Raw genomic sequence first — 21,035 nt, forward strand, 5'->3', positions numbered from 1 at the left:
TTTGGATAGCTGACAGGCACCTTTGCTGCTCTCATTTCAGTGCCTGCTAAAAACATTTTTGTTTTGACAAGCTTACCCAGAGACCTAATAAAGTTGATGTGAATTTTAATCTGTTTTTAGTTTATTCCCCCCCTTTTTAAAAAGTCTCAAATTATTGTTATTAATTCTAGATATTGATAATATTATTTCTTTATCTTTTTTTGCAAAACCTCTGAGGGTTGTTTTTTTTTTTTAAAAAAAATACAATCAGTGTAGAAACTTTATTAAATAAAATAAATAAAACTTTGATGAGGACACTGCATGAAACCTGCATGTGTGAGCATCCTCAAATCCATGGCACTCTTTTCCCAGCAAGTCAGGATAGGGCCTGCACCCATTTTTATTTTAGAATTGTCATTGGAAAGTGACTTTGGACTGGTTCAAGCACTTTCTTTATATAGAAGACATATAAGTTGCTTAATCGAAGAAGCTCTCTTAAGTGACACATACAACCGTAATTAAAACACAGCTAAAAGTTCACAACACTTTACAAAAGATTTAGAAAGCATTATCAGTAACACAAGAGATAAAATTATATAGGTGACTAAATTATGCATGTTGGTAGGCTTGCTAGCTTTTCCCTTTTTCAATACAACAGCCTGAGCAGTATTCAGCTAAGAGGATGTGATGGCTAGTATCCCTTGGGACTGGTAGGATGGAAGGCAGGGAGCCCAACAGAATCAGAGACACTGACAGGCCACACCCATTCATTCTAGTTTTGTCCCTATCCACCACTCTGCAGAAATCCACAAGGGCAACATTAAGATTTCAGAAGGGGAAGCTGACTGGGTGTAAGTAGAAAGAGAGGTGGCAAGAGGGGACAACTGAGAGCAGACTGATATCAGAGAGGCTGTGCCCCATTTGCCCAAGCAAACCAGTCAGTCTCCACTAGCACAGGCTTGAACACTAAAAAGGTAAAGGGACCCCTAACCGTTAGGTCCAGTCGTGACAGACTCTGGGGCAGCAGTGCTCATCTTGCTTTATTGGCCAAGGGAGCCAGCGTACAGCTTCCGGGTCATGTGGCCAGCATGACTAAGCCGCTTCTGGCGAACCGGAGCAGCACACGGAAACACTGCTTACCTTCCCGCTGGAGTGGTACCTATTTATCTACTTGCACTTTGACGTGCTTTCAAACTGCTAGGTTGGCAGGAGCAGGGACCGAGCAACGGAAGCTCACCCTGTTGCGGAGATTCGAACCGCTGACCTTCTGAGCGGCAAGTCCTAGGCTCTGTGGTTTAACACACAGCGCCACCCGCACAAAAAGAGGAAGTGCATGTTACATTTTTTTGCATGAAAAGTAGCTAGTCCCTATGAGGCAGGGTGAGATGGGTGGGGAGACACACAGCTTGTTGTGGACGGCGTCTCCATCCTGAAAAAAATTAAAACCACCACCATATGTTTGCAATATACACAGCAATGTTTCCTGGCTACTAAGTACCAATTAGATGCTTCCTTGGGAAGCCATGGGTGCCCCCTTGCTGCCGGATCTTATTGAAACGCAAGGTTTATAAAAAATATTATTACACTAAAGATTGTCTCAGTAACAGCAGATCCATGGGGAAGCATTAACACTTCAAAATGTGTGCCAGTTTTTCCAGTTTGAGGAATCTTCTTGCATTTGTTAATGGGGCGTTGGGGGCATCTATTATGTATGGGGCGAATATTCCGCCTGCCAAACAACGTTGCTGTCTTAAAATTATTCTCCATTCTAAAGCAAAGCGGGGGCGGGGGGGGGCAGCAGCAAGATAGACCATTGTATTTCTGATAGCCTTAAGACCCTGAAATGAAAGGAAGCGCAATATCAAATTCAGAGATCCAAGCTAGATCTGGACAATATGAGCCATACTTATATTCCATAGCTTCTGGATTGGCTAGGGGAATGGCCATAGCTCTGTGATACAGCACGTGCCTTGCATGCAGATAGGTTCAGTCCTTGACATCTCCAGGTACGACTGGGAAAGACAATGAAGTCAATGCTGCACTCAACAGACCAATGGCCTGATTCAGTGGTACCTCAGGTTAAGTACTTAATTCATTCTGGAGGTCTGTTCTTAACCTGAAACTGTTCTTAACCTGAAGCACTTTAGCTAATGGGGCCTCCCGCTGCCGCCGTGCCGTCAGAGCACGATTTCTGTTCTCATCCTGAAGCAAAGTTCTTAACCTGAGGTACTATTTCTGGGTTAGATGAGTCTGCAACCTGAATCATATGTAACCTGAAGCGTATGTAAACCGAGGTACCAGTGTACAGTCATACCTCGGGTTGAATGTGCTTCGGGTTGAGCGTGTTCAAGTTGCGCTCTGTGGCAAACCGGAAGTAACGGAGCGCGTTACTTCCGGGTTTCGTCGCTTGCGCATACGCTCAAAATGACGTCACACGTATGCACAGAAGTGGCAAAAAGCGACGCGCATGTGCGCAGACATGCCGTCACTAGTTACGTTTGCTTCTGGGTGTGAACGGGGCTCCGGAATGGATCCTGTTTGTATCCAGAGGTACCACTGTATGTGGCTCTCCAGTGTTTCATACAAGGGGTGTTTTTTTTCTGGCCTTACCTGGAGATGCAGTACCGTATTTTTCGCCCCATAGGGCGCACCGGCCCATAGGACACACCTAGGTGTTTTTTTTTTGGGGGGGGGGGGAAATAAAGAAAAAAAATTATTTCCCCCCCAGGCGCAGGGCTGGGGCGGGGGAAGCCCGAGCTTCCCCCAACCCCAGTCCCCAGAACAGGCTGCTATCCGACTAAGGTACTTGAGAAAAATTTAACACCGATTGAGAAAGAGAGGTTTCAGAAGGAGACAGGTTTAACAATGGTTAAGAAAGTAAAATACCTGGGGGTTAATATGACCGCTGAGAACTTAAACCTATTTAAAGACAATTATGAGAAATGTTGGTCAGAAAGGACTTAGAGATATGGTCAAATTTGAAGCTTTCCTTGTTAGGTCGAATTGCTGTTATAAAGATGAATGTATTGCCAAGAATGTTATTTCTGTTTCAATCATTGCAAATTTTGGACAAAATGGACTGTTTCAAGAAGTGGCAGAGAGATATTTCTAGATTTGTCTGGCAGGGCAAGAAGCCCAGAATAAAATTTAAAATATTAACTGATGCAAAGGACAGAGGTGGATTTGCCCTGCCAGACCTTAAACTTTACTATGAATCAGCAGCATTTTGCTTGCTGAAAGAATGGCTGCTTCTTGAGAACACAGACATTTTGGATTTAGAAGGTTTTAATAATGTTTTTGGGTGGCATGCATACCTGTGGTATGACAAGGTTAAAGCACATAAAGCATTTAAAAACCATATTGTCAGAAGAGCACTGTTAAATGTTTGGACGAGATATAAAGACTTACTTGAAAACAAAACCCCAAGGTGGCTATCACCAATGGAGGTGAAGGCTCAGAAAAAACTTAATATGGAGGCTAAATGCCCAAAATATTGGGAAATTTTGGAACAAGGAGACAAATTGAAACTGCAGAGTTTTGAGAAATTAAAAGATAAAGTGCAAGACTGGCTACATTACTATCAGATAATGGAGGCATATAACTTGGATAAGAAAATTGGCTTCCAGGTGGAAAAATCAAAACTAGAAACAGAACTGTTAGAACCTAAAACTAAGATTTTGTCAAAGATGTATAACTTGCTGTTGAAATGGAATACTCAGGATGAAATGGTCAAATCTGCTATGATTAAATGGGCACAAGATGTTGGACATAACATTATGTTTGCTGACTGGGAACAGTTGTGGACCACAGGTATGAAATTTACAGCATGTAATGCCCTAAGAGAGAATATTATGAAAATGATATACAGGTGGTACATGACACCAGTCAAGCTTGCAAAAATCTATCATCTGCCCGATAATAAATGCTGGAAATGTAAAGAAATGGAAGGTACATTCTTTCACCTTTGGTGGACGTGCCCAAGGATTAAGGCTTTCTGGGAGATGATATATAATGAATTGAAAAAGATATTTAAATATACCTTCTTGAAGAAACCAGAGGCCTTTCTCCTGGGCATAGTCGGCCAATTGGTGCCAAAGAAAGATAAAACTTTTTTATGTATGCCACAACAGCAGCAAGAATACTTATTGAGAAGTATTGGAAAACACAAGATCTACCCACCCTGGAAGAATGGCAAATGAAGGTGATGGACTATATGGAACTGGCGGAAATGACTGGCAGAATCCAAGACCAGGGAGAAGAGTCGGTGGAAGAAGATTGGAAGAAATTTAAAGACTATCTTCAGAAATATTGTAAAATTAATGAATGTTAGAACGATGTTGGATAGAAACTAAGTGGTCTTTAGCTGTAATGCTATAAGAGAATACGAGAAAATGGTTATTAATAGGTAAAAACGTAATGTCATAATATTTTAAAATTGAAGATTAAGATGATTGAAGAGGGGAGGGATTTGCTGAATTAAAAATTTGAATTGGAATACAGAAAAGGGAGGCGTGAGGAGGTCCGGGAAATAGGCAAATGAAAATATGTGATGGAAAGACTGAATTGTTTTTAACTATTTTTATTTTGTATCTTTCTTTTTTCTTTTTTTCTTTTGTAATTTTTTGAAAATCTCAATAAATATTTTTTATTTTTTTTAAAAAAACAGAACAGGCTGCTATCTGCAAGCCGTGGGAGAGCTGCGCGACTTTGCACAGCTCTCCCACAGCTTGCAGAGAGCCGAACGAAGCCCGAAGCCTGAGGGGCGCAGAGCTTACTGTTTTGCCAATTAACACTGCAGGTTCCTTGGTAGTCAATAGCTGAGGAAAAATATATTTTCATTTGAACAGAATAGGCAAACCTCCTCAAACAGCAACAAACTGCCCCCTCAAACAGTAAACAAGAAATAACCCCAAAGAAATAATTTTCCCCACCAGACCTTCACCAACATACAACAGAATCAGTGGTGAGAAGCTTCAGCAGTGTTTGGTCCATCCTCCTCCTACCACATTGCCCTCCACTATTTGTACCTGCCTAAGCCAGGTGAGGCTGGATGTCTCCATGGCTGCCGCCTGTGCTGATTGGCGCTCCTAATATTGGCAGGAAAGGTTGGCTGCATGAGGCCAAACCTACACCTCTTCGGTTTTTCTTCCACATTTTCCACTACACTCACCACCCGTATTTGGGATTAAATACTGAGAGGTTTTATCCAAGTGTGGATTTTTTTAAAGCTAAAGATTAGTGTTTTTCCATCTTTAAGGAAAATCTGTACTTGCTAATACAAATTTAAATATTATGATATACGCTTGATATTTTTAGGATTGCTATTTTGAGTCAAAATGGTCAGTACTTTTAAACTGTTTTAAATTATGGAATCTGTTATGCTCTTTCTTTAAAAGGCACATTCTTTGTGAATGCATATCATGTGCCCTCCCAAGCTGTGATTGTCTTAATAACCCTGTATTATATCGGATATTTATTGTCTGCAAACCAACTAAACTACTACTTGTTTTATTTATTTGCTTCCATTTATGAATAGCTTCCCATAAAAACACTGTAAAAGGTGTTTGACAATGAAAGGGACTACCTCAGGTGATGAAATCTCCTTCGTGGGAAGCTTTTAAGCAGAGGTTGGATGGCCACCTGTCAGGGATTCTTTAATTGAGATTCCTGCATTGAAGGGGGCTGGACTAGATGACCCCTGGGGTCCCTTCCAACTCTACAATTCTATGAAATACCTTTCCAGTAAAATATAAATAAAAATAAAAACAATAAAAACAATTCCATATGTAAAAACAATTCAAAACAATTTCGTATGGTATATAACTCAAAACAATTAATAGAATAATAGAACTGTAGACTTGGGATCCCAAGGGTCATCTAGTCCAACCCCCTGAAATGCTAAGCATCCATGACACGGTGATCCATCCAAAGAATCCCCACCCCAAAAAAACCCATTTAGAACTATAACATCAAACATTGATTAAACTGCCTGTTGGAATAAAAATAAAAAGTTATCAGTAGGCACCAGAGGTTCAACGGGGGGGGGGGGGCTGTCTGATCTTAATTGGGAGGAGTTTCACAAAACCAAGCCCATAATACTGAACGCAAGGCTCCTGGTGAATCCAATGGGTGCTTCTGGGGCACCACTAACATTGACTCCCCCCAAATCCTCAGTGGCCAGGGATATAAGGGATCAGGCGGTCCTTGAAGTATCCTGGATCCAAATGGTTAAGGGCCTTGTGAATTAATGCAGGACTAAATGCAGTAATGTAAGGGTGTTTTTTAAAAAAATTATATATGCAGTGGGGTTTTTTCTGCCGGTCCTCAAGCGTACACAGTTACTGGCATTTCTCTCCCCCCACCCCATGTTAAAAGTGTGCCACCAGCATCAAGTGAATATTGGCACTTTTTTTCTATAAATAAAAAAAGCACTGTATATACACTGGCAGAGGAACGGGAGTGCGGAGGGAGCGGACCGCCCCCGGCACCACTATTCTGGTAGGGTGCCATTGCGGCAGGACCCCCCCCCCTGGACACACGCCAAGCCCCCACAGGCAGCGCGCCACATCCCCAGAACGTGTGCCATGCCCGTGGGCGGCACACCATGCCCCCAGGGGGGTGCCAGTCACACCCCCGCCTGCTCTCCTCCCCCAGTAGCGGAGCATGCATCTTCGCCACTGTATGGATATGTTTGTGCGAGCCACTTTGAGAATAATTTGGAAACATGGCAAATAAATACATTTGATGGTAATAGCACCCTATGGAACTCACTGTTACAAGATGCAATCACATTTGCTGATGATACAATGAACTCTAAAAGGATCTCTTCAAACTGGATGAAAAGGGAACAAAAAGGCAAAGGCAATTTGATGCAAAAGCAAGCGTCAACTGATGCACACTGGGGCAGTGTTGTGTACTGGTGAAGTGTGTTGGACCGGGACTTCGGAGACCAAGGATCAATACCCACAGTCATGAAGCACCCTGGATGAACTAGGGCGGGTCACTGGCCTAACCATAGCTGTCAACGTTTCCGTTTTTTAAAGGGAAATTCCCTTATTCCGAATAGGATTCCTCGCAAGAAAAGGGAAAAGTTGACAGCTATGGGCCTAACGCTCTTCACGAGATTTTTGTGATGATAAAATGGGGGAGAATCACACACACCACCTTGAGCTAACTGGAGGGAAAGCTGGGATATAAATGCAATAAATAAATAATTCCTAATTCCATATATGCAACAGCTAGGGTCTGAAATCGAGATGACGGCCCAAGGAGGTCTGGAGATTGCAGTGGATCGCTCAATGAAGATGCGCAGCAGCCTTGAGAAAGGGCAAAGGCCCATCTAATCTGGCATCCTGTACTCACAGGCTAATGGAACGTTTGGAAGCGTGGCCCGCGCGCAACAGCGACTCTCTCCGCTCGCGGTGCCCAGCAGCTGCTATTCAGAAGCATTACTGCCTCCTGCGCTGGGAAGCTGTATATGCGCTCCTGAGCCAAAGCTGCATAGGATTGCAGCCGAAGAGGCACCTCTAGCTCTCGTGTTCGCCAGGTGCCACCCTGGGTCTCTTTTTCCCCACCACCAGGAGACGCCTAGGGTTCAACCACGTGCACGCCGTGCGTAGGGAAGCGAGAACAAGGCGTTCGGCTAGGGGCACCTCGCCCTATCGGGAGCCTCCCCCAAGGTAGTAAAGAGGGCGGGCGTGATTTTTAATTTTACTGTATTTTTAAACGGCAACTCTACGGGAGGCCTCGGCGTGGTGGAGACGACGAGGCCAAAGGATTCCATTTGGGAAGGGCTGCCTGGGCGTGCGCCCTGGGCGCAAAGCGTAAGTCTCCGAGGGGCCCCTGGTGGTTGCGCTTGGGACGCAGGAGGCTCGTTCGGGGCGGGGGCCAGGCTCGCCCATTCATTCTCTCTGGGCCGGTCAGGGTGCTTGGGAGGTGAATCGAGAAAGCAGAGCGAGCGGCAGTGCGGGCTCCGGGAGGCAGGGGGCTCTGTGCTTGCGCCTCGGCGCCGGTGTCTTCTCCTCCTCGTCGGAGCGCCTCAGAGGCGGCGCCAGGCTCGACTCGGCCGCCTTCCTCCGCCCTCGCCCATGGCTCCCGCCGGCGGCCTCGGCTCCTGATGGGCTCCTGCGCTCGGTGCAACGGGCTGTTGGGGAGCGGGGGCTCGGTCTAGCGCGCCCGCCCGGGTAAGGATCGCCGCCGCCGCCTGCGGGCCCTGAGAGGGCCGCCTCTCCTTCCCACTTGCCGCTGCTTCTCCGCTTCTCCTCCTCCTCCTGTTCCTGCCTCCGCTCCCCGCCCTGCCGGGCAATGAGAAGCTGCTTCTGCTTGAAACGGGGGAGCCGGGATCAGCCGCCGCCAGCGCCCCGGGCAACAGTTAAGTGTCTCCCCTCCAAGGAGCCTTCGGGGCCAGGCCCGGCTGGCCCACCCACCCCCTTTACCCCCCACTCCGGACTGGGCCCTGCGCCTTCTCCTTCCCCTGCTTCTCTTTTCTCCCTGGGGGGTGAGGGCTTTGCATTGCTTCCTTTCCCCCCTCCCCACCTCACCTTTTGGTTTTGTGACCTCCAAACCCTACACACACCTTGTGTTGCAGGGGTGCCTTTTGTTGTAAGCGGGGCTTCCTCCGCAATAGATAGGATGCTTCTCCTGGATTGAGAGGGGGGAGGTACTCAAAACAAGCCGACAAACAAACAACAAAACGTGCTCTAGGGTGCTAGTGATGGTGGGGGCATCCCTCAGCCGCTTCCTTTCATTGTGTGGACACAGCTTTCCCTTGTTCGAAATCCTCTGGGAGCCTTGAGAATGGGTCTTGGTTTAAGGAAGAAATAAATGATTTCCTGGTAAGGATTCATAACAATGGACTGGCCTTCAGCCTAAATATCTCTTCCCATCCCTTGTCCATCTCCTGATCCAGGGGAAACTATAAGTGTATATCCCAAACAATCAGTCGATTCTAACCAATCAGTGGAAATCCAGCCAGGCACATGCCGTGGGGCTAGACCTACTCAGAGTAAACCTACTGAAACTAAGAACCATGGCTTAATCAGGTCTGTTGTTTCCACTGGGTCTACTCTGAGTAGGCCTAGCATTGGATACAACAGCCCATGTTATTCAATATGTCACGTGATGCTTTGGCTAGGTATTTATAACCCTCTGGCTACCAGCTGGTACCACCCTGCCATTTGTCGACTTTGTGAAGCACCACTGTATACTGGGTTGAACTGTTGACTGCTTGGCCTTGGCTGGTGCGCCCTGCTTTGATTGGCAGCTGATTTCCCAGTCCTTTGATGAGAATCTCTCTACACACATGATGACAGGTTTAATACAAGGGTTAAACCTGTCATCCACTGTCTTCTTGGTAGGGTGTGTTTCTGGGCAGAGCCACAGCATATAGTTCAAGCACATTTAACAGAGAGCCTGGGGACTGTAGTTTCCCCCTCACAATTCCCAGCACACTTGACAAACTACAGTTCCCAGGATCCTTTGAGGAGGGTGTCACAGGCTTGAATGTGCTTTAAATGTATTGTGTGTTTCTTCCTGTTTAAAAAGTAAGGTAACATAAGACAGATCCATAGGACAATACATGTATTAGGTGAATACAAAAGTCACATCCTTGTGAGTGAGCTCTTGAGTTCTCCAGGCGAGGTCATGGTTTGGAGAACTTGTGGTCCTCTAGATGTTGCTGGACTCCAGCTCCCATCAGCCCCAGCCAACATTGCCACGGGTCAGGGAGTAATGGGTATTGGGAGTCCACCTGGAGGGTCACAGGTTCCTTATCTGTGAGCTAGTTGTCAAGCAAAGTAGAGAGGGAGGCCAGAGGGAACCAACTACCTTAGTGTTAAGACCAGGGGTCAGCAAACTTTTTCAGCAGGGGGCCGGTCCACTGTCCCCCAGACCTTGTGGACCCCCAGACTATATTTTGAAGGGGGAAAATGAACGAATTCCTATGCCCCACAAATAACCCAGAGATGCATTTTAAATAAAAACACACATTCTACTCATGCAAAAACACAGAGTCCCGGACCGTCCGCAGGCCGGATTTAGAAGGCCATTGAGCCAGATCCGGCCCCCGGGCCTTAGTTTGCCTACCCATGGTTAAGACCATCAAGTCCGCATTGAAGTTGAACATTTGAAGATTCAGAACGGATAAAAGCCAAGTGTTTTTTCATGCAGCGCATAATTAAATTAGGGAACTTGCTCCCACTGGAGGCACGGGTGGCCATTAGCTCGGGTGGCTTTAAGAAGGTTGGACACATTCATAGAGAATAAGACTGCCAATGAGTTCTTCTTCCACAGTCAGATGCAGCAGTGCTTCTGAATACCACAGGAGAGGAGTTGTGATTGTGATTGGGTTCTGCTTGAGCGTTTTCCATTGGGGCATCTGGGCAACTGCTGTAAAAACAGGATGCTGGACTAGATAGGCTATTGGCCTAATCCAGCAGGCTCTTGTTACCATACATTCTTATGAACATGGATTTTTTTTCTTGTTCTTTTTTAAAAACAAACAACAAACAAAAAACCTGTGCAATTTTTCATCTCTTCACACCCACCTCTTAGTTACCATTTCAGGTAGGACGATTTCTACAACACTCCAGCCCCAGCTAATGTGAGCCATTTAAAAAACACATTGCAGTGAGATATACCGTATTTTTTTTTATACCGAAAGTGTACAATCTTGCAATGAACAGGACTTTGCAATTTGAAAGGGAAGCTTTATCATTTTTTTGAAGATAGTCAGAGAGCTGTGGAACTGCTTGCTGCATGAATACAAAGGGGGTATTATTAAGACATATCGCTGTAGTATTTTGGGGTGGAGAGCTCTGTCCTAAGAGCACTTTAAACAAAGTGATAAACCTTGCAGGAAATGAAAACAACACCTTTGTTGGGGTGACTGGTGTTGTGATTGCTCCATCACGGCTAGAAAAATGAACAGCAATGTGCAGCTCCAGATTGTCAAGGGGTTAGAGCACTGTACTTGCAAATAAAGGGTCACTTAAGTTTAGAACAGGGGTGGCTAAGCTGTGGACCTCCACATGTTTCTGAACTACAACTCCCATCAGCTGCAACCAGTGTGATCAATATTTGGGGCCCATGGGAGCTGTTGTTCAGCAATATCTAGAAAGGGTACAGGTTCCTCAACCCTGGTTTAGAAATGGAAAGAGGGCGCGCCACATAAATTCACAGAATTACAAACGTGTGTGTGTGCGCGTGCACACACACACACACACACATACAGAGCAACGTTCCTTTTATAAATCTAAAACTCAGGATCATTTGAATGAGTTCAGGGCTCTCAAAACATAGCCTACTTTTTCACACGAGGCATAATTGACAGTACGATTCTAAGCATGTTCATTCAGAAGCAAGTGTTGTTTTTGTTAGTGGGAGTCGGTGGCCACTAGCTTAAAAGGGATTATATAGGAATTAAAAGTCCAGGCAGCCACATTCTGCATTAATTGAAGTTCCCGAGTGGTCTTCAAGGGCAGCCCCTGTAGCAAAATATCGCAGTAATCCAATTGGAGAGGTTGCTAGACCACGAGAGTACACCTGTCCAGAAATGGTGACACAGCCAAAGCTAGGAAAACGGACCTTCTGTGACACCGAGTCCACCTGGGCTTCTGGTGACAATGCTGCATCCAGGGTACATACACCTCAGCTGGCAGGTCTGTTGATAGTAGGCCTCTTCCACCCAGCTATACTGGTCACATTAAACAGATTCTCAAAGACACGGCTCTCTTGCATGGCTTTTTAATTGATGGGGCTGTAGCTTAGTTGAGCTGTGCATTTTTGCACCCAAAAGGTCCGTGCTTCAATCCCAGGCATTTCCAGGTAGGACTGGGAAAGAATCTTTCCTGAAACCTTGGAGAGTCGCGGGCCATGAGTTTGGGCCATTCTGAGCTAGAGGTTTGCAGGGAGCAGATATAATTGTGGGGGGGGGGCACAAACAATTAGCATACCACATTGTCTGTATTCTGATGTTTCCTTAGGTCACATTCTTAGATCTTATGTTTAAAGCACCATGATAGTAAAAAAACACCCGTGGCTTCCTCCGTAAAATGCTGGGGACAGAAGTTTGCTAAGAGTGCTGAGAGCTGTTAGACTTCTAACACAGCTACAGTTCCCAGCACCCTTAATCTCCGGGTCCCAGGATTCTTGGGAAGAAGCAGCGACTGTTGGAAGTGGCATAAGAGTGCTTTAAATATATGGTATGGATGTGACCTATATTAGATTAAGGTAGCTTCCAGGGAGTTGTGTGGCAGGATACTCGAGCCAGATTTTTTAACATCTTAAAAAGTAGGGAAGGAGAGGCAGGGTGTCATCCAGGTTGAAAGCAATGTGTGTGACTTCCAAGGTGGATTGACTATGAGAGTGACATTTGATGCTTATCACACTTGCAACAAGTATGCCAGCTTGTAGTGCAACATGAATTCTGATGCTCAGTTCTTGTTCATAGATCACATTGAGATTCCCCCATTTTGCTCCTTGCTGAGATACTAGCCCTAGAACAACTGCCCAGCTCATGTTGGGTTTCTTCAGAGGATGTAGCCGAGTGCATCTGGTGCAGTTTTGTGTCATTGCAGGAAGACTTCTTTCCTGGTGCAAATTTGGGTGAGCATTTTTAGAATGAGTATTTTGAGGTTGCTGAAACTGCACTTCCTTTGCTCTCACTTCAGGAAGCTTCACAGGAGAGCTTAAAGCTTCTGTCTGTGCAGGGCTGAGTGACATGCTTCCTGTTTGATAACAATGCTGGTATCAGGTGTGATGTGAAGGAACTGATCGGATTTCCCTTCCCCATTGCCGCATCTCCTTCAGCTCAGAGCAGAATTGACCTTGCAACATGCCTGTGGTAGGGCTGAGCTGCTTGGAGATTTTCCAGGACCTGTTGAGTGGAGAAAGTGTTGTGGTTTAGGGAGCAGAGCATCTGGTCTGGCTCAGCCTAAGGCAGCTTCCTGTGCCCCTGTACTGGGAAAGGAACATAGCTTAGTGGTACAGCTTCTGCTTTGCATGCTGATGGTCTCAGGTTCAATCTCCAGCATTTCCAGGAATGTATGAAGCCTGGAGAGCCACTGCCAGCCTAGCTCAGTTTTGACTGGGCATGAAGGCAATCAGAATGATCTGGGATGGAGCGACCCCCATATGAGGAAAGGTTGCACTACAGTGGTGCCTCGCAAGACGAAATTAATTCGTTCTGCGAGGTTTTTCGTCTTGTGAATTTTTCGTCTTGCGAAGCACGGTTTCCTGGGTATTAACGGTTTTAAGAAAAAGGAGACAAACTTGCAAGACGTTTTCATCTTGCGAAGCAAGCCCATAGGGAAATTCGTCTTGCGAAGCAACTCAAAAAATGAAAAACTCTTTCGTCTTGCGAGGCATTCGTCTTGCGAGGTACCACTGTATTTGGGACTCTTTGGTTTAACAAAAATGCAAGCAAGAGGCTACATGATAGAAGCTCATTAGAAATAAGCATGGTGTGGAGAAAGTGGGTGAGGGTCACAGTAATTCTTCTGAATCCAGTTTGCTGGAAACCACAGGAGGGGAGAGTGCTCCTGTGCTCAGGTTGGCCACTGTGAGAACAGGATGCTGGGCTAGATGGGCCACTGGCCTGATCCATCAGGACACTTCTTACTTTCTTAAGGCAGCTCCCTATGCTCCTGTTCACTGTTTCCCCACCGCAAACACTTGCGTTGCCAACTGAAAACCAGGATGTTGCTCAAGAGCTGAAAAGACATGTCACCTCCCAACCAGGTAGACATGCCATTTTTCTGTCTCACCTGCAGCAACTTCCAAAGCTAGGAAATCCATTCCTTGTTGCTCCTATGGCAGTCATGGCAGCTTGCTATCCGGTGCATGCACAAGGAGTTCAAGAGCCCAGGAGCCCACCAGCCGTGGTGAGTGTCTGCAGTATTTTGGCCTGGTGACTAGCTTGGCTGCAGTCATCATAGCAGGGCTTAAGGACCAAAGGAGGGTGTGTGTCCCCCATTGCAGTAATGCATGGCTTTTCTTTTCTTTTTAAAGAGAAGTCATCCTGAAGTTGTGTATCAGACACAATACACAGTGGCAAGTTCAAAAGATAGTAAATATTAAAATAAAACAAAACAGGTGGGGTATTCAGGGGACCCAGCCAGCTGCTTCCTCTGATAGCAAAATCTAACGGTCTGTGTAAGGTTCAGAACAATATTTATCTAAATCTCCCATGCGATATCCGGTCTCTTTTTAGGTCTGATTTGGACACATCCTGTAGGCAGAATAATAATGCCCTTAAAGAGGCAGCTAGCAACAAGACAAAACAGCTTGTTTGGATCAATGGAAAAGCACCGTGTAGCAAGGAACAATTCTTAGTGTTTGAGGTGTATATCCTGAAACACACAGGATTTCTATGATGCTGGATTGTCTTTTTGGAAATTTTGTCTTTCCTGTGTCCAATGGGTTAATGTTTTGCTGAAATTTTGAGCCATTCCTTTCAGGCCAGGATAGAGCAGCAATTCTAAAACCTTTCAGCACCCAGGGCCTTCTTGAGATGACTGAGAATTACTGCCTCTCCCCCCGCCCCCTCTATTACAAAAACATAGTGTAAAGGCAGAGTCAGTCACAAAATGGAGGCGGAGTGTGGAATAATAATTTGGCAGTTAGTGACATCAGTTTCTATTGATATCTCATCCATCTTTGGAGATGGTTAATTTTTTTGCCACAGTGTTTTCCTTGTGGCAAGGAATCCCGTAGCTCAGCTTTCCTCAAGTTACAGATACTTTGCTCTGGAGATGTTGGGCCTTGGCCTCCCCGTTTTAGGTAGAATTTGCTCTAAGCCAGGCATAGGCAAACTTGGCCCTCCAGATGTTTTGGAACTACAACTCCCATCATCCCTGACCACTGGTTCTGTTAGCTAGGGATGGTGGGAGTTGTAGTCCCAAATCATCTGGCGGGCCAAGTTTGCCTATGCCTGCTCTAAGCCAAGAAGGCTTTGTCTTTTAGATTCTTCCTTCCCACTTCCACAATATCCCCCACCCCCATCCTTTGTAATTTCTTCTCTCATTCATTTCAGCTTTGTACCTTATTCTCCCCCTCAGCCAAACAGTTTCTTTCATTGCCCCTTCCTGGTTCTTTTAAATTCACCTCTTCCTCCTACAACAACTTTCCTCTCTTATCCCCTACCTTTCCATTCCCCATAAATCAGTCAATTGATTTGTCCTGACCCACCAGCAAGGCTCTTACTGCATTCTACCTCCATTGATGGAGGCAGCAGTACTTTCTGAATACAAGTGGCTGGAAACCACAGGAGGGAAGAGTTGCTGTTGCATTCAGGTCCTGCTATTGGGGCATCTGGTTGGCCACTGTGAGAACAAGATGCTTAATCATATGGGCCACTGGCCTGACCCAGCAGGCATTTCTTTCGTTCTAGGGAGTCTACCCCGCTACCAGGTCTGGCTGCTTGCCCTTCTGCCCCAGTATTGATTTCTCTTGTCTGGCAGTGGTCCTACAGGGTCATAGGCAAAGAGAAGAGGCAATGTTCCCCATTGCCTGTTACTCGAACCTTTTAATTGAAGATGCCTGGTATTGAATTGGAGACCCCTTGCCTGCAAAGAGTGGCCTCTGGAAATAAAAACATATGAAGCTCTTCCGATTATGTGAACATTCTAACATCTTAAAGTCATCATGATAACCTTTTGATAATCTTTCTGGGAGCTTGCATAGCTCTGTGTTTATGCTAAGTCATGGTTAGTTCATGCTAAGCTGCCACCTCTCTGTCCCATTAACACCAAAAGTCCAGATCCAGTAGGTGGTGACAGGAGAGAGAGGCCTTTCTGTGGCTGCTCCCCTAAATAGGATTCTCTCCCAAGAGAGGTTAGATGGGCTCCCTCCTTGTTATCCTTCTGGCAGGCCTTTGGAAACGAAGGAGCAGAGGGTGCTGACCGCTGAGCTGTCGTCAGGGCAAACTGTATTTTACTTGCTGGTTCTAAATGTGTTCCAGTGCATTTTAATAATTGTTCTTAATTAGTTTGTTGTTATAATAGATTTTTTAAAATGTTGAAACCCGCCTTGATTCCCAGCTTCAGAGAGAAGTAGGATATAAATACATTTGATATAGAAAAAGAGGGGTGGTTGGCTTTTGCTGTCGTACTCCCCAAGGGACTGAGTCCCCTAAGTCCATGATCAGTCTGAGATGAGTGGATGGAGGCAGGATGCAGTAAAAGCAAGGCAGATCTTTATTTTTCTGTTGCAACAGAGTTCCCTCCCCTCCTAGCAAGGAGGCAAGAGAGGACCATAGCCAAGAAGAAACATCTCTTTTAAGGGTTTGCATTTTGGCGTGGAGAAGAAGGACATCCCCTCTACAAACAGTCAGAAATTACATCACACATAAAGTGGGTTTACTATGGCTAAGGCAGGCCAAGGTGTGATATTCCTGAGCTCTGTTGCAACAGAAAAGTAAAGATCTGCCTTGCTTTCACTGCAACCTGCCTCCATCCATTCATCTCTGCCCAATCATGGACTTGGGGGGGGGGCTCAGTTCCTTGGGGAGTTGGGCAGCAAAAGCCAAACACCCCTATTTTTTTGTATCACATTTAATCATAAATATAATGGTTATGATTATGGTTGGGCTTAGTGTTAGATATGAGCTGAGCCAGTGTTCTCAAATGGACCCAGTGGCCTGACTGGGCATGTCAGTTTCCTAGGTGTGCTGTTCCCGTGAGAGATAGTGCCTCTCTCTTACTGCTCACCATCCTGGAGATAATAAGTGACATACTATGCATATTCAAATAGGTGAGCCAGTCCAAAGGGTCTAAGCAATAGGAAACCCAGAAGATTTGTTTGGGGGTGGGAGATATGAGAGAGAAGGGGAGGGGGAAATGGGGCAAAATAAGTGTGTGGGAAAGGCACATTGCTAGTTAGCATGCAAGAACTTCACTCATCAGCATTAATTAGACACTGGCGTCTTTCCACCACAAGTTGACTCCCCAAAGTGGAGAAAAACAGAATGCACAGTGGATGTAGATTTGAGTGTTCAGAGGTACCTGGTGTTTCCTCTGCTGGAAAGTGGGGGGTGGGCCCTGTTATTTGCTCCCCCATTCCACCCCCTAAGAAAGTGGGCAGTTGCCCCCACCTAGTATAGAAGGGCCTGAGATTTCTCCCTTTCCGCCTTTCCTCCCCCCCTCCACCATCCACCCCTTTTATAAAATGGGTCTTTGTGCGCCCAACGACAAAGTCCGAATTGATTCTGGGTTTCCTGCCCGCCCCCTGCCGCTCGCTCTGAGTCACACACCCACAAGAAGGCTTTTGTGCTTCCAAGCCGACAATGGCTTTGCTCTTTCCTCTCTTTTTTACTGCGTGCCCCCCGCCCCCACCGGAACCCAAAGGCAGATTATTGTTGGCATCTTCTAACAGGGGTGAGAGAACGTAGTTCTTTCTGCCAAAGTACATCCAGGAATGCCTGACTTGGTCACTTGGCAAATGCTGCCCTTTTTCTGAAAGATGGTCACTGTTCCACTAGGCTGCTCTTTATCATCATTTTAATTTATTAAATTACTTCTATACCACCCTTTATCTGAGGATCGCAGGGTAGTTTACCATGTGAAAACACAAAAATAGATAATATGATAAGCAACAAAAGAATACCTCCCCCTGTTTAAAAGGCCATAGATTGTTTAATCAGCGAAATGCCTGGGAGAAGTGGAATGTTTTTGCCTGGTCCTAATGATGTATAATGAAGGCGTAAGGTGGGCCTTACTGGGGAGAGCATTCCACAAATGGGGAGCCGCTGAAGAAAAGGACTGCTGTCTTGTTGCCACCCACCAGCACATGAAGAAGGGCCTCAGATGATGGTTGCAGGGTTCAGGTTAGTTCACTGAGGGGTCTTCAGCCTTGACCGCCTTGTAAGTCTCTCCGCCTGCCTGTTAACCCAAAGTGTTCTTTGTCCCTAGATATATAGTGGTTGGTTGATCACATAGTAAGGGGGAACGCTCCGTAGATCAGGGGTGCGGAGCAGTTTTCAGCCATATTCACATCTGCGGACCACATGCCAAGGGTGGTCAAGACAGAGGTGAAAGTGGATGGGGCAGCACAAGTTAGTTTGTACTGTTGTATTAACGGCTGCATCACAGCAGCCAGGCACACACGAGCCGTTTCCACACACCTGCGTCTCCATCATGGCAGGGGAAATGCGTCATCACAGTTCAAGGACACACTCCATCCAGTTAACAGCACTCAGAGAGGGTGAGGTTTGTGGCCTGGGTGGGGAGAGATCCTTGGGGATTGGACTGGGAGAATTTGAAGGCCTCACTTGACGTCCTGGCCCAAGATTCTCTACCCATGCCATAGTTCTATGTGCTTTCAAGAGATGATCCACTCACTGTCCTTCACTCATAGTTGGGCAAGACAGGGAGGAGCCACCCACTAAGCCAGGGCTGATGCCCTCCTGATGTTGCGCTGAAGCTTCACTGGGGCTGATGGGAGTTGTAGTCCACATCTTCTGGAGGACATCCACGTTGACAGCCCTGTGCTAATCCCTGACGCTGTGTGGCACCTGTACCAGCCTTCTTCAACCTAGACTTTGTTGGAACTACAATTTGCATCATCTCCAGCCAGCTCAGCCCAGTGGCAAAGGATGACGGGAGCTGTAGTCCAACAACAATACCTGGCGACCCAAGTTTGAAAGAACACCGTATTACAGGAGATGGTGTTGAATTTACACCAGAATTATTTTTTGTTTTCTATGCTTATGGGACATAATAGGGATCTCAAGACCAAGGACTTCGCATTTCCTAAATGCGACATCATACGGCAGTGGAAAAATCTGGATGGCCTAAACCTATCAGCTTGGTACTGAACAATTTGGACTTTAGCAATAATGGGAGAAAATCACATGTAAAATATGGGTTAGTCAAGGAAAAAAGTTACCGTAGTCATTTTACACCACCCAGCAGAACTTTATTGCATATGCATGCAGCAAAGACTAACAGAAACACAGATCAAGGGTAGTTATGGACATTTGGCAACAGTGGGACTTTTTATCCCCCGAGGACGTCATGATATGTCATGTGTGTTGCACCTGCCTTTTTACTGTAATTCCCCCATTTTTCGGAGTGTTATATTGTATTGCTTCTATTTAAAAAAATGTATTTTTTTCTTTTTTGGATATATACATTTGTGGATGGGGGCTGCCTTTGGGTCACATCCCCAAGCTATATTTAAAGCCCATGGCTTGAGCCCCTAAGAATCTGAGAACTCTAGTTTGTTTTAAGGGTACTGAGGACTGGAGCTCTGTGAGGTGTAAACTACAGTTCCTAGGGTTCTTTGGGGGAAACAAAATGCTTTAAATAGATGGTGTGGGTGTGAACTTTCAATGTAAGTGAACCTGCGTTCCACTTTTGAATCCTTTTTATTTCTTCCCTGCTTTAGTATCCTGCAACATCACTTTACTGCCTGATTTGTCTCTTGTTAAGATCTGTGAGATTACAATTTCCCACCCACCCATGGGTCTGATCCTAGTCACCTGAACGCAGCTCAGTGCTTTAGGCGAACTATTCCGTGCTATTTGCTTTAGCCACTGAGAGAGCCCTTGCAGGTGCTCACTGTGCACCTGGGGGTCACCTGTCTCCTTAAATAGGGGCCCTTGCAATGTTAGCATGCTGTATATTGTGGGTGTAGCTTTCTGAGTCTCCAACCACATGGAAATGATTGTATAACATGCTTCTTAGCCCTTAGGCCAGGGCTGGAGGACCTCTGCCGTCCTTTACCTAAATTGGAGCACTACGAAAAGTTATTTATTGCTGTTTTCTCCTGCTCCACATTCTTTTCTAGATTTAATTGCCCCCCTGGGCTTTGTCACCCAGCTGCAACCCCTTCTCCTATGATAGGAGCTCCCCTGGATCTCCCACCTACATGTTGGTTCTCCTGGTACTTGCAGGGGTTGCAATCTTGTGTACCACTGAATGTTTCCACTCTGCTTTGAGGTCTGAAGCCTATTGGTCTTGTTTTGCCTCCTTCAGGTGTGAGCTTTTGGATGACTGGTCGTCCTTAAGGTTTTCAGTCAGTAAACCCATTATTTGCAAATGCAGACCTGGGTGCAGTTTCTTTCTCCTTTTTAAAAAGTAGGCTACCACCCTTGGGCGTCTTTTGCTTCTCTCGGATGAAGACCTGCCTGGGTTAAACGTTCCTTAGGCAGTGATCCTTAGCTGAACCTAGTTGAGAGCCTATCAGAAAAGGGAGTCAATTCAACTGAGTTTTTATCAGCTGCAAATGCCACTTTGAGTTAGGTGTGCCCGGCCAAGGGTGTTTATTTTGGCAGCCTCTTGTTATACTGTGTGATAGGGCAGCCCACTGGCTTTTTGCCCGCTGACCTTGCCCTCCCTCTAAATCTTCTTCACTCTTTCAGGAACAGTCCACGATGCCTGAGGTTAGAGAACTTGCTGATGCCTTGCCAGATGTGTCCATGGACCCAATCACTGGAGTCGGGGTCGTTGCTTCCCGGAACCGAGCGCCTACAAATTACGATGTCGTAAGTACAAAATGAGTTGTCTTGTATTTTCCCTCCTTAATACAAAATCCTAAATAACTCTCTCTGAGCTTTCATGGCATTGAATCTGGATTATTTGGGTTTCGAATTCTTTTAATTTCGTGCACAGAAAATCTGCATTCATCCTGATGACTTGTCTCTAGTTGCTTTGCTTCTGTAAGCACTGCTTGCTCACTTACTTACTTCCTCATATCCTAATAAGAAGTAGTTTTCTAGCGTATGAGATTTTTAGTTTCCAGGCTCCCATCTTTGCTCCGAGGTCTAGAGCTATGGGGCCACATTCCCTTCTGGACAACTTCCCTGGGGGCCAAGTGCCATAGTGAGTGGGGCAGGTTGTCCCCGGCTTCTGTGAGCACACATGTACACCTCTCTGTCTTCCATCCAGCAATTAGAGTTCAAGTTTGCCTTCCCGCCAGGCAAAAATGCTTGAGTTCAGTGAGGGACATGGCCTTGGGAAGAGTTCCAAGAGCCACATGGAAAGGCCTAGAATGCTGCAATCAACCCCAGGTCTGAGGTCCACCGCCCCTTGGACTAGAAGTTTGGGGGTGGTGAAGCA

At 46.0% G+C, this 21,035-nt stretch overlaps 1 protein-coding gene across 4 annotated transcripts in view; it reads left to right on the forward strand.

Annotated features, from left to right (window-relative positions):
• The first annotated feature begins 7,639 nt into the window (after positions 1-7,639).
• Positions 7,640-21,035, forward strand: part of MVB12B (multivesicular body subunit 12B) — a 94,222-nt gene continuing 80,826 nt past the window's right edge. The window contains exons 1-2 of one of the 4 annotated variants that reach the window (XM_082207763.1): positions 7,640-7,658; positions 20,339-20,461. In XM_082207763.1, the coding sequence (XP_082063889.1) occupies positions 20,351-20,461 (111 nt within the window). In that variant the 5' untranslated portion in view covers positions 7,640-7,658; positions 20,339-20,350. The other 3 variants (XM_082207762.1, XM_082207764.1, XM_082207761.1) reach the window with 3 other exon arrangements.

Source organism: Podarcis vaucheri, assembly GCF_965113315.1.
Source record: "Podarcis vaucheri genome assembly, chromosome: Z".
NCBI lineage: Eukaryota > Metazoa > Chordata > Lepidosauria > Squamata > Lacertidae > Podarcis > Podarcis vaucheri.